Source organism: Hyperolius riggenbachi, chromosome 4 (assembly GCF_040937935.1).
Source record: "Hyperolius riggenbachi isolate aHypRig1 chromosome 4, aHypRig1.pri, whole genome shotgun sequence".
NCBI lineage: Eukaryota > Metazoa > Chordata > Amphibia > Anura > Hyperoliidae > Hyperolius > Hyperolius riggenbachi.
The window spans coordinates 424,815,190-424,829,235 of NC_090649.1; the positions used below are offsets into that span (position 1 = coordinate 424,815,190).

Here is a 14,046-nt window from a genome sequence, read left to right on the forward strand (position 1 = left end):
TCTTTCTTTCTTTTTTGGGGGGCATTTAGCGATTTTTCTACATTTTTAAGTAGCAGCAGTTTCTTTTTTCCCCATGTCCGATTCTCATTTAGTAAACGGAAATGCAGAAAATTTGCATTTCTTTCGTGATAATTGCATCCGGATCTGAAGTTAATTATAAATAATTGAATACTAAACTCATGGAAAATTGCAAACATTCAAAGGAGAAAAACAGAACATTTGCAAAACACAGAATAAGACGTGCAGAAAACGTGGGAAATCATTGTTGTTGTGCACAGTGGCACTTGCATTGTGCTTCATCACATTTAAGACCTATTAACATCGATGGCGTCATTTGATCATAATATGGGTCAGACATGCATCCGGAATGCATTTTGTTGAGTGGTGCTGGTAGGAGAGCAAGCAATGCTGCAGCCCATAGCCATATGTGAGCAATGTTCTCATTGCTTTGTATTTCATAGAGCAGTACAAGGCTAGTGACAATCAATAGCAGACATTTCTGCTGGAATCTTGTCTAATGTCTAGAGGTGCAAGGTGATAGACCGTGTCCTGTCCAACTCCAGACAATATCCACGCCAGTGTTTAGGATGGACTGAGAAATGTGTTCTACTTAGTGAACTGCACCTTTCTTGATTCAGTCCCATCAATTAAAGGACCACTATCGCAAAAAAAGTAGGCAGTTAAATGACACAGAGCCGACAGGTTTTGGGCCAATCCATCTATTCAAGGGGGAATTTAAGGGTTTTCTTTGTTTTCAACAGCATTTACTGAACCACAGTTGCAAAGTTTAACTGACAAAATAGTGTGTAAGTGAGTAGGGAGGCTGGCTGGTATCTTACTATTTTGGCAGTTAAACTGCTGTTTAAGAAATGCTGTTGAAAAGAAAGAAAACCCTGAGAATCACCCATGAAGAGATGGACTGGCGGAAAACCAGTTGGTTCTGTTAGATTTTAACTGCCTACTTTTTTTGCGATAGTGGTCATTTAACTCCAGTTGTGAAAAAATGTGTGAGGACCCCGGCCCTCAAACACTGGAGTTGGACAGCACTGATGTAAATGATCGGTATCAGGACATTATCCACATAATCTACCATCATTTGAATAATGTATGTCTATATCCATGTTCATTTAGAGCAATATGTCTGTTGATTTTTAGGGTTCATATTACTACTGAGTTGTCTGAAATAGTAAACAAATAAATGATGGTGGCATCACTACCCCTATTGGGGGGGGAGGTAATGTTATTCTTTATGACTGTAACATTGCTTGCCACACATTTGAGTTATTATTTGTGGGAGGTGTTTCAGCACAATATCAGCCATACAGATCCCCCCCCCCCCCTCTCCCCGATGATCTATTTGGAATGAAGTTCAATCCTTGGTTACAGTTCCTCTTTAATCATGGATGTATTCAGTCAAACCTTTGTTCAGATTACTGTTGGTTACAGAAGCCATTACTGCCTCCTTTCTTTTCTTGCTCTGTCTCCATTAACAGTGTTAAGCAGGCCATACACTCGCTAAATTAGCAGCAGATAGATCATCAGATAAATTTCTGATCTATCTGATGTGTTTAGGAATTTTTTTTACTAGGAACAGATTTCCAATAGATTTCAGTATGAAATCTATTGAAAATTGATCTGATGGCATTTTTTTTGCCATCAGATTTCCATTAGGTCCAATGCAAAATGATAAGCAATCTCAACAGATCGACCTAGATTTTCCAGCATGTCAGATTGAATGAAATCGACCTTAAATGATCAATTGGTCAATCGATTTGCGAACGATCAATCGATATGCGAACGATCTATCGATCGATCGATCCATTTTGTATGATCGATCGGCCGCTAATCGGCTCAGTGTATGGGCACCTTTAGAAATATAGATATTATCTTGTACTCGAGGCTCACTGTCCCAGTCAGGGCATCACTAGGTTTCAGCTGCAGACCGATAAATCTATCAGTCATGTTGCTGTCTCCTAAATTGATGAGCAAGATCTGAGAAGTGACAATGAGGGATTAGAAGTGAAATCTGGAGATTGAGATCTGTCAATGCTCTTCAAGAACATTATACGGTGTTTTTGGTAGTTTTTTTTTTTTTGGGGGGGGGGGGGGGGGGGAGAGAACTTGTGTCATTTTACGGTCATTAACGATAAAGATTTGTCCCTGTTTCATCTCCTGAACTTTTATCTAATCACCATTACTTCTAAGGCCTCGTTCACACTAGAGATGTTGCTGTACACTTTTTACAGCACATTGCACTATGCACTTCGCTAGGTACAGCTTTTTCCACGTTCAAATCTATGCACTTTGTTACTGTCCGTTTGAGAAACGTGGTGTTGCGTGCATTTCTTTGCATTGCACTGTAAAGCACACAGCAATGCAAGTGAATGGGTACTCTTTTTTTTTAGCGCATAGAAGCGCATACCAATGTGCTTTGGAGATAAATTTTTTACCCCTAATTAAAGAAAGAAACCTTTTCAAATGAAAACAAAATCTTTGACAACTGCTACATCAAATAAGCAAAACATGCTGTACAAAAACGTGTTCAAGTGTGTTTAAACGCATGTAAAATGTATGGGTCAGCTTAAAAAAAGAACACCACGGTGCACTTAAAAAACGCGTTAAACGCGCATCAATGCATGCATTTTTTCATCATGTGCTTAAATACGTTTCTGAATGCACCCAATGTGAATGAGGCCTAAGCCAGGCTCCCTACACACTTGTACAGTCTGCACCATAACAACAAAATTTGTGTAGATAAATGCTACACATTCATATTTGTAAACAAATACTATTGTGTGCATGTACAATCATCATTATTATTCTGGAGCATAACATGAATTGACCGCTAGGAAGCAGAGTGCTTCTTATATTTTAAGGATAACACGGAATATAAAATGGGGAAGACGAAAGACTGGCACCAGATGAACCAGAGGCAATGAGTACACCGGATCCTGTACCAATAGCTAGGACGTGCTCTCAGGAACATACATTAGCATGATAGGAACAGAAAAATGGAGGCACTGTTGAAGCAGAAAAATGGTACCTTTAATCCACGGTGGAACAGACAACGGGGTTCACAGTGGGGGTGAGGGGGTGCCTGACAGCTGTTTCGCTAAGAAAGCTTCTTCAGAGGCAAATAAAGAACAACATGACCCAAGTATCATCTGGTATTTAAATCGTTTCACTCACCGCCATTTCGGCCAGGTACACCGCCCACAAACTGCTGCCGCGACGTCCGGCATAATGGCTCCGCCCATCGGAAGTGACGTGTGCGCTAGCTCTAACCAATAGGTGAGCAGCGGGTCTCCCCGCGTGTTGCGCATCATCATCTTCCGGGTCTGGCGTCACTGCCTGCCCGTCATTGGCCTGCATAAACAGGGGTGTTACCATGGAGATCATCAACTCGTACACCAGTATATACAAGGGGACACAATCGTCCAAACTATCACAGATAAACATTTAGAGATTAAAACGAAATACATCCTAAAAAGAGAAAGCTTGATATCAAGCTTTCTCTTTTTAGGATGTATTTCGTTTTAATCTCTAAATGTTTATCTGTGATAGTTTGGACGATTGTGTCCCCTTGTATATACTGGTGTACGAGTTGATGATCTCCATGGTAACACCCCTGTTTATGCAGGCCAATGACGGGCAGGCAGTGACGCCAGACCCGGAAGATGATGATGCGCAACACGCGGGGAGACCCGCTGCTCACCTATTGGTTAGAGCTAGCGCACACGTCACTTCCAATGGGCGGAGCCATTATGCCGGACGTCGCGGCAGCAGTTTGTGGGCGGTGTACCTGGCCGAAATGGCGGTGAGTGAAACGATTTAAATACCAGATGATACTTGGGTCATGTTGTTCTTTATTTGCCTCTGAAGAAGCTTTCTTAGCGAAACAGCTGTCAGGCACCCCCTCACCCCCACTGTGAACCCCGTTGTCTGTTCCACCGTGGATTAAAGGTACCATTTTTCTGCTTCAACAGTGCCTCCATTTTTCTGTTCCTATCATAACACGGAATATGCTGGCGCTTTATAAATCAACAGTAATGATTATAAGTCTGTTATAACCAATGAGCAAGAGAGGTTGGATTTGAAATGGGGATTGTTCATACATTACTAGGCTCACCAGAAATCACATTCAGATCACTGGAACTTAAAGAGGAACTGTAACTAAGAATTGATCTTCATCCCAATCAGTAGCTGATACCCCTTTTCCCCACAAGAAATCGTTACCTTTTCTCAAATAGATCATCAGTGACGTCTGTATGGCTGATATTGTGGTGAAACCCCTCCCACAGTGTGATGTCAGGACCTAGGTACTGACATCTCACTGAGGGAGCCTTGATGCACTGGGGGAAATAGCAGCTGTTTCCAATTGACAAACAACGAGTATCTACCTTTGTGCATATGTATATCTATACAAAAAACAACCTTTTAGCCTATCAAATGATTAGTGAGTGTGGTTATAAATAATGGCGGTTGGTGCTGTCTAGTTTTTTTTTATTATAATATGGAAAATGCAGTACCCTTTTCACAAAATGTCTTAAAGTAAACCTCCAGAATAAAAATGTACTCAGCAGCACTGAAATGGCCTGGTGTTTCTTTAATAGTTTAACAGCATCAGAACTCTGTTTTGCTTACCCAAGCCTCATTTCTAGCTGCACAGAAGAAAACTGCCCTGGCATTTTTCCCCTGATGCTGTGCAAAGCATGATGGGATCTCTGATATTATTGTTCTCGTTCTGCTGTTTTGGTGGAATTTTTTTTTTTTTTTAATTCGAGATTTGAAGTCTAGTGTGTGCAGCTGGGAGGGGGATCAAGACACAGGACAGTTGGAACTGTGTATCAGGCTCCCTGTCACCTCCTTTCAACCAAAAAGATGGCTGCCCCCATGAAATCACAAACATTTGCCTGTTCTTTTAAAACTGGGTGGGTAATAGATTATATTACCTATCTATTTTAATTAATATAGCTAATGTAACTTAATGACAGTATGTTTGTTTAGGATGAAGTTCCCCTTTAATTGAATTTTTAGTTGCCTACAAATAAGCAGCTGCTGGTGTACCATACGGTGGCTTATTCTAATTGCTCCTTGAGTGGCAGCCTATTCTTGTGTCTCAGGCAAAGATTCTTACTGGAGAGTTCCAAGGAATTTCCACATCAGCTCATCCCTGTTGCTTCTACTGAGTTTTCCTGTGGGTCTCCAGTCATTTCAAAGCAAAAGGTTGATGGTGCCCCCAATGTTCACACCCCTTTCCCTTGGTAACCCCCCCAACAGGCTGGGGGGCATCTTGCAAAGGTCAATTGTGGCCAACAGGATCTTCACACCCTAATAGATGAAATAGAAAGTAATGTTGCTATTTTTGCAGATTAAAAAAAAAGTGTAGAATTATTAACTCTCAGGAAGATGGTGACATATTGCAAAATTATCTGTATAGAATGGCTGTATCGGCACATAAATGGCAGTTGACATTCAATGTTGAAAAATATAAAGTTATGTATTTTGTTTGTACCAATGCTCTGGTACCATAACAAAATAAACGTGATACAGATAAAGACATCAAACTTGGGGGAGGACTTAGGAAGTGAAATAATCGTATTCAGTGCAAAGCATCTGTAGCTCAAGCAAATACAATTTTGGGATGCATTAAAAGGGAGATAAAAACCCGGGATGCTACCATAACACTGCCTTTGTTTACCTCTCTAGTAAGGCCACATCTGGAATACGGAATTCAGTTCTGGGCACCGCATAACAAAAGGGGCACGGCAGTTTTAGCGCAGGTGGAGAGACGGGCAACACAACTGAATAGAGAGATGGAAGGTCTTCTTTACCAGGAAAGGTTAGATAAACTGGGCTTATTTTTTCTGGAGAAAAGACGCCTTAGAAGAGATCTAATGAACATGTATAAATACATCAGAGGGCAATATAAAAGCTTGGCAGATTAGCTTTTTGTCCCTAGGCTTGTCCAAAAGGGAAATGATCTGCACATGGAGGAAAATAGTTTTAGCCATTTATTTAGGAAAGTGGTTTTTACCATAAGAGTGATTAAAATGTGGAATGTATTACCACAAGCAGTAGTTATGGCAAATTCTGTATCTGCATGGGGGGGTGCTTAAATGTTCTCCTTGCGCTGAAAGACATCCATGGCTATAATTACTAGGTAATTCTAGGTGGTTTTGATCTGGAGATTTTATCCAACTGCCATTTGAAGGCATTTTTTCTTTTTGGGGCTAATTAGACCATTCCTTGTAAGGGTTTTCACTTCCCTCTGGATGAGCAGTGATATGTTAGAGTCCAGGCTAGTGTTGTACCTTACTTTCTGGTCGAACTCAATGGATGTATGTCTTTTTTTCAACCCAAATGACTACGTAAGTATGTAACAAGTGTAGCCACAAAAACACCCGATCTGGAGGGTGGACCTTTGTATCGGAGAGAGGGAAGATTAGAATTTGGAGGTCCTCAACTATTGATGGTCCTACTGCTGCTCCTAAATAACACATATAAGTTTCCCAACTGGGTCTCAATGGACATCTGAATGGAGATATGGAGGCTGACATATTTATTTCCTTTTAAACAATGCAAATTGTGTGGCTGTTCTACTGACCCTTTGCCTCTAATATTTATACCTATAGAACCTGAACAAGCATGCAGATCAGATGTCCCTGACTGAAGTCTGAATTGCACATGTTTATTTCAGGTGTTTGACACAGATACTAATGATGCATGAAAGATTAGTAGGACACCAGGAAAACGTTATTGTTTTTAAACGTGGCAGCCTTCATATCCCCTTCATTTCCCCCTCATTTCAGGTGTCCTTTACATTTTAAGAAGCAGAAACCAGTTTGTGAAGTGGAGAAGTAAAAAAGGGGAGTAGTTTGCATTAGGTGATCAACTGAGGAGATGCACCTATGAAAACAACATCACTTCTTATCGGGATTTGACACCCAAGCCACACCAAGTCATCAGATAGTCTTCAGAACTGAACAAGTAGGCAGAAAGTGCAATAAACTATAGTTTAATTTGCACTGCAGATGTGACCGTATGAGAGGGTAGAAGGGTTAGGTTTACAAAAATGAAAAAACTTTATATTGCGCACTTCTTTTGGAGAATATGACAATGGATGCTTTATTGTGGACACTTTGACCACAGGTACCCTTTAACGTGAAGCTTTATCTAATATTGAAAATTACCATATTGTTCAGATATTATATACTGTTTTTACATTGCCAGCCTCAGAACGGCTATTTCCACTGCAAGCACCATCAGTCTTCTGAGCTCAGTTCCAGGTTTTCACTAAGTTTCATGGCTATAAGTTCCTGTAGATAGACTACTATTAGATGAATAGCCCCCAATATTAGTCTCTGGTTACCTACTAGAGCTACACCGCAAAACTGGTCCTAGCTTACAATATAGTGACAGCACCTTGCAGGACGAGCAGCGCACACATCCCACTAACTACAAAAATACCAATACCAATCCAATGAAGTTGCATATAAGTTTTACATAATATGTTTGTTGTTGTTTTTTTAGGAAAATGATAAAGGAGATGGAAGAAAAGCAGAGATCAGAAAAAGCTGAACTAGAGAAAATGCAAATGGAGGTAGAATCTCAGCGTAAAGAAACAGAGATTGTTCAGTTACACATCCGTAAGCAAGAGGAGAGCCTGAAGAGGAGAAGCTTGGACATTGAAATTAGATTGAAAGATCTTTTGGCGGAGAAGGAGAAATTTGAGGAAGAGAGAATGCGGGAGCAAACAGAGATAGAACGTCAAAAGAGAAAGCAGGAAGAAGAAAGTTTTGCGAAGGTCCAGCAAGAACTTGAGAGGCTACATGAGCTTCACAGCACAGAAAAAGCTGAGAAAATGGAAATCTTTAAAGAACTAGAAAAGCTTAAAAAAGAAAAGGATGAACAATATATGAAATTAGAAATGGAGAAGAGAAGACTGGAAGAGCAAGAGAGAGAACAATTGAAGATAGTAATTCGCCTTGAGGAACAACTTAGAGAAAAACAAGAGATGATCCAGCTTCTTAAAAGAGGAGATTTCTTAAGATTAGAAGAGGAAATCCAGGTTCTTGAAGATGTACGGGAAGATCTTTTACGAGCCAAGGAAGCCAGGTCAGAAGGTGAAGAGGATCCAGATGAGGTTGAAAAAGCAACAACTAAGTACACAGAGTTTAAAAAAATGCAAGTAGAACAATTATCTAATTTGATGGGTAATTTAAATCAGCAAAAAGATTGCTTGGAGATGGAAATAATTGCTGACCTGGACATTCTAGGTCGATTAAATCTCATAAATGGAGACAATTGTTCTCTAGCCTCAACACCACTGATGGATGATGTTGATATGTTAAAGCAAACCGAACACCGTCTGCATTGTAAGGAGAGGCAGCTTCAATACATAAAACAGAACCAGTTGCCTGCACTTCTGGAAGAAAAACAGAGAGCTTCGGAGATATTGGACAGTGATCTTCTAGGGTTAGACAAAACTTTATATCAAATTGAGAAAGAAATTGAAGAAAAAGCTGATCAGCTTGCACAGTTTCGAGCTAGTAGTGACCAACTACAGCAGCTTCAGGAAACCTTTGAGTTTACAGCTAACATTGCTCGCCAAGAAGAGAAAGTTAGGAAAAAGGAGAAAGAAATACTGGAATCGAGGGAAAAGCAGCAAAGAGAGGCCTTAGAGCAAGCAGTTGCTAAACTGGAACGTAGACATTCCGCATTACAGAGACAATCCACAATAGATGTGGAAATAGAAGAACAAAAGCGAAAATTAGCTGCAATGGACAACACCCAGGAACAGGCTGGTCTTCAGGCAAGTTTAGAAGCTGAACAGAAAGCTTTGGAGCAAGACAGAGAGCGGTAAGCATCAGCTTTTTGTTTTGGGCTTTGGTTTTTTTTTTACCCTGTGGATATATTTGAGGTAACAATCCACCATTGAGTTAATTGAACAAACACTTATGAGAACTAGTTACTTAAATATGAAATTAACAAACAATTTTTTTATGGCTTTCTGCTATAGACATACAGGATTACTAAATTTTAGTGTCTTGTAAAAGGGGAGAAAAAAATGTTATTAAAGGGATACTGTAGGAGGGTCGGGGGAAAATGAGTTGAACTTACCTGGGGCTTCTAATGGTCCCCCACAGACATCCTTTGCCCGCGCAGCCACTCACCGATGCTCCGGCTCCGCCTCCGGTTCACTTCTGGAAGTTCAGACTGAAAACCACTACGCCTACGTTGCCATGTCCTCGCTTCCCCTGATGTCACCAGGAGCGCATGGCGTAGGCACAGACCATACTGGGCCTGCGCAGTACGCTCCTGGTGACGTCAGCGGGATTGAGGACATGGCAACACAGGCGCAGTGGTTTTCAGACTTTAAAGTCTGAAATTCCAGAAGTGAACCGGAGGCGGGGCCAGAGCATTGGGGAGTGGCTGCGCGGGCACATCATGTCTGTGGGGGGCCATTAGAAGCCCCGGGTAACTTCAACTCATTTTCATCTTCTGGGACACTGACCTCATGATATCATGCAAACAAACACACAAGTCAGCTAAACTGACGGTGAGTTCAGCTCTTTCCAATTCGTCTCTTCTTTCCCACTGTTTGTCCTGTTTATCACATCTCTATTCACTGAGCTAATTATAATCCAACAAACACTAAAGGATTTATACCTTGCAGGGGATGTGTAGTAAATAGACTTGTTTAGACACTGGTAAGATTGTCTAGATGAGTGTGTCCATATTAAGGCTAGAAGATGAGGAAGAAATCAAGTGACGGGGCATTTATCTAGCAATCTTTGCCTCAAAATGTCTAGATAGCATAAAAGCAATTACTAATCATAACATTGTACTGAATGTTATCCTGGCCAATTGGAATAGCGATAATATTCTATTACTGTCAGTGGGCCTGCTTTTAAGAGTCCCTAGTATGTTTAGGCTTATTTTTTTAAGCTCTATATTGTGCAGTAATCCACGTACACCAATTTTATGTAATTTGTGTGTGTTTGAACATCAGAGATAGGATTTTTTTCCCGGAGAAACCCTTTAAGTTCTTTTTGGATCTCATGAAAGCCCCTACATAAAAAAATCATATATTAGCATGGGAAGTGGGGACTTATTTTGCAGGAGACATGATCTTTAGAATTGAATTTTTTTTTTTTTTTGCATCAGCTTCCTTGTTTATTCCCATTCCATGTTCCCCTTCAGCAGGGATCAGGAACCTTTTTGGCTAAGAGGGCCATAAACGCCACATATTTTAAAATGTAATTCTGTGAGAGCCATACAATATGTATCAACCTGGCACAGTGCGCATGCGAAGCAGAGGGCTCATGTCCCTGTTGCCATGGTGATGTGTATACAGTTGATCTGCTGGGCAGTGGAAGTGTCAGACACGTCTTCAGCTTCTCTTGAGTTTCAGCAACATCAGCAATTTCCCTGAGAGCCAGACAAGAGAAATACTGACAAACAGCTTGTGCAATTAGCCAGCTGACTTGGGGGTTTATTCACTTTATAGGATGAGATCCCCGCACTTTGGCCCAATAGGCTGCCTGTCAAGTGACAGGCAGCCTTTTGGGCCAATCAAAATGCAGAGATCTCGTCCTACAAAGTCACTGGACTTGACAGGATCCAGGGTGGGACAAATGGAGCGGCTGTTAGTTTTGGGGGGAGTGTGAGTAAGTTAGTGGTGCATGCTACAGCAGTAGCATGCCTACTTTAAAAAATTTTACTTGCGCTGTCACGCTAAGCTGCGCTGCTGGAGCAGTGTAGCTTAGTGAATCAACCCCTAACTGTGAGCCAGATTTAGCCATCAAAAGAGCCACATCTGGCTCCCGAGCCAGAGGTTCCCTGCCCTACAGTGTCTTCATTTCATGCCCTCCATTACAGTCCTCCCTATGATAGTAGCCCACATTACAGGGTTTCTCTTTAAAGTTCTCACTATTATAGTGCTCCACTTTAAAGCAATACATTACTGTAATGGCGCCCCTCCTAAAAAAGTGTGAGATACACACCTATGGAGTGTATCTCGCATGACAGGGAACACCTGCAGAGTCCTGAAGGAGCTCTGGTTTAGAAAGCCTGAGCTATAGATTAGTGCACTTTTGCTATCTATAGGCCTGATGCGCAAACTGCTGGTAATATTCCTTTGCGCAAGCTGCATGCAGCAATGCTACTGGTAATAACAACGACATAGTACCATGTATTATTCATTTAGCGCAACCCTCGCCACATGGGTAAAACAAGCATTGCTATGGTAATGCGCACTACGATCCTTGCTTAATGCACGTCACCAGAGCAATACTCACATTATCTATGTACCATGGGTCATGCTAATCGTTCTATGCGGTACTCTGCTGGTGTTTATAAGATTTGCAGTGTGCTGTCTCTGCACCAAAATAATACTGGCGGTTCTTGATGGAGCACACTGGTCTGTTCACGCAGATAGGCGCCCAGTATAACAAGTTAGAACTCTTTACTGAAGAAAAACATGAAGAGCTAAACCATACCCCACCAATCAGGAAATGCAGCTTACTTAGAACAGAGAGGAACACAGAGTGTATACAGGAAATTACAATATCATAGAGATCATCACCCCACTTTACAGACAGTGACATCTTGTGGTTGTTTTTCTATTCTGCATTTTAGGTAATAATCCTGTTGATACTTACTTCCAACAGTTCTTGCATCAGGCCCTTAGTACATTGCCTAGCTTTACTTTGAATAAGCCCACCTGTGTACATTGTAATGGGTCTGTGCAGTTTTTTTTAGCATTCCTTGTGCTTTTGTCACACACAGGTTATCGCAGGAGATCCAGCAGCTTAAGCAGAAGATACATGTGACCGATCCACTTTCAAAGAGCCTATCAGGATCCCAGGATGAAAAGTCCTTCCTGGCCACCTCACCGGCGAGCCCAGTGAAATCTCAGCCCCACTTTATCCAGCTGACTGATGACAGGTATACACCGCAATCATATTTAAATCCTCTCCCAAGCACAGTACAGCGTGGGTTCAGCTGCAATAATCACACATTGTGTTGAAAGCTTTTATCGTTCTAAGGAAAGCATATTGGTAATCTAGGCTGCATGCTCAAATAAAATACAATGTAGTAAAAAATGTAATTTTGCCGGCTTTTCAAGTATTTATGCGATTATAGCTAAATTGCCTGGTACATGGCGCAGTAAGTGGATATTGCTGACAAATATCCTTTTCTGATTGCCTGGGCTTTCTTTAAACGCTATACGAGGGTGTAAATTGCCAATCTTAAGTGTGCAGGAAAAGTTTGTTTGGCCCTTATAGTGAGAAAAGTACAATTTACCTTCCAGACCCTATAATTAATGTATTTATACTTCTCCAGAATACATGCATATATTGAAGAAGAGGTGCAGAGACGACTGCAAAATATTAATTTGCCGTCTGAAGACCTGAGCAGCTTGAGTCTGTCTTACTCTCCTGAAACAGGAAAGGTAGCGTATGTTATGGTTCTCTATGTTGTAGCCTGTATTGTCTCCTCTTCTGTCTCCTGAGTATTTCTTTGTGAAATGTATTTTTTAGTTTTGCTTACCTTCTTGTGTTGCTGATATAAATTTCTGGGTCTAAAATGTACCTGAGATGGGGTCTTAAGGAGACTCTGTAGCAAAATTGTCATCCTTATTTCTTCTATCCTATAAGTTCCTATACCTGTTCTAATGTGCTCTGTCTAACTGCAGCCTTTCCTACTTGCACAGTGGCTGTATTATCTCTGTTATATGATTTAATCTTCTCTCCTCTGTCGGCTCTGTCGGGCTGAGGCAGTCAAGCTGGAATGTGCTGTGCTGCTTGTGATTGGACAGAAGCTATACACACCCTCTCCAGGCCCCCTGCACACTGTATGACTCACACACTGAGCTCCTCTCAGCGTATCACTTGCTATGTCTTTTGTTTGTAAACACTGCATGAAAATGGCAATTACAAGCCAGGATTGCAGCAGGGAGTGGCAGAAACAGCACAGAGGGGCCCAGAAGAACATAATGAATAGAATGGTATGCTTTTTATTGTAAGAATTTTAGAGTACAGATTCTCTTTAAATATAAAATAAACATACCTGGGGCTTCCTCCAGCCCCCTCCAGGCTTATCACTCCCACACCATCTTCCCCCGCCTCCTCGTTTGCCCGCAACTGGCTTTGGTAAGTTGGCCAGTTGGCGCAGTCCAGCCAAGCGCGCTCTCCTGTCGCTGGACTCAGAACACTCCCGGCGACGGGAGCGAGATAGGGTAGTGCGTGTGGCCAGGCCACACATGCGCAGTTGGTTTCAGGTTGGATGACTTTCCAGTGGCCAATTGCGGACAAACGAGGAGCTGGAGGAGGACAGCGTAGGAGCAATAAGCCTGGAGGGGGCTGGAGGAAGCCTCAGGTATGTATATTTTATATAAGTCCCCATTTCAGATTTCCTTTAAAGGAAATCTCAGGCAGTTTAAGCTAGGCAAGCTCTACTCACCCGGGGCTTCCTCCAGCACCTTGCAGCCAATATGTCCCTCACAGCATCTCCGCTCCCAGCCACCGACCCGGGGTCCCCACCAGTGCAGAGGCCGACCTCCCAAGGTCGTCCTATACTGCGCCTGTGCGAGCACCACTGTCAATCACTTGCACGTGTCCTGGAGTGTGCTGCCCAGCTTGCCTAGCTTAAATTGCCTGACATTTCCTTTAAGTGTATAGTATTAAAACATTATACATAAAAAATTATATATAAAAAAAAAGATACTTGCCTAAGGAGAGGGAAGCCAGAAGCCTCTAGATCCTCCACGCTGTCCTCTGTCCGAGAGCTGATTGGGGCCGCATTCCTCTTCTGGCACAAGAGTAGTTGGACCTGTGCGGTAGCACGGAGCCGCTCATGCACGAGCAGCTCTGGCTTACGGTGCAGGTGTGGCCGTACTCTCACAGGCGCAGTACAGCCCTGCTCGTGCTTGGCAAGGGGCGCAGCCCCAATCAGATTACCGACAAGCCCTTGTCAATAATCTTTGGAGGGTCTGCAAGTGGCAACCGGGCTGGAGGACGCAGAGGGAAGCCACATTAG

At 42.1% G+C, this 14,046-nt stretch overlaps 1 protein-coding gene across 6 annotated transcripts in view; it reads left to right on the plus strand.

Annotated features, from left to right (window-relative positions):
* KIF16B (kinesin family member 16B) overlaps positions 1 to 14,046 on the plus strand; it is a 635,015-nt gene that overhangs the window by 418,382 nt on the left and 202,587 nt on the right. For all 6 annotated transcript variants that reach the window (XR_011019462.1, XM_068232451.1, XM_068232454.1 and 3 more), the window contains 3 exons: positions 7,534 to 8,862; positions 11,794 to 11,952; positions 12,352 to 12,460. Coding sequence is in view for 5 of the 6 variants with exons in the window: in XM_068232451.1 (XP_068088552.1) it covers positions 7,534 to 8,862; positions 11,794 to 11,952; positions 12,352 to 12,460 (1,597 nt within the window). In the remaining variant the exon portion in view is untranslated. The remainder of the gene's footprint in view (positions 1 to 7,533; positions 8,863 to 11,793; positions 11,953 to 12,351; positions 12,461 to 14,046) is intronic.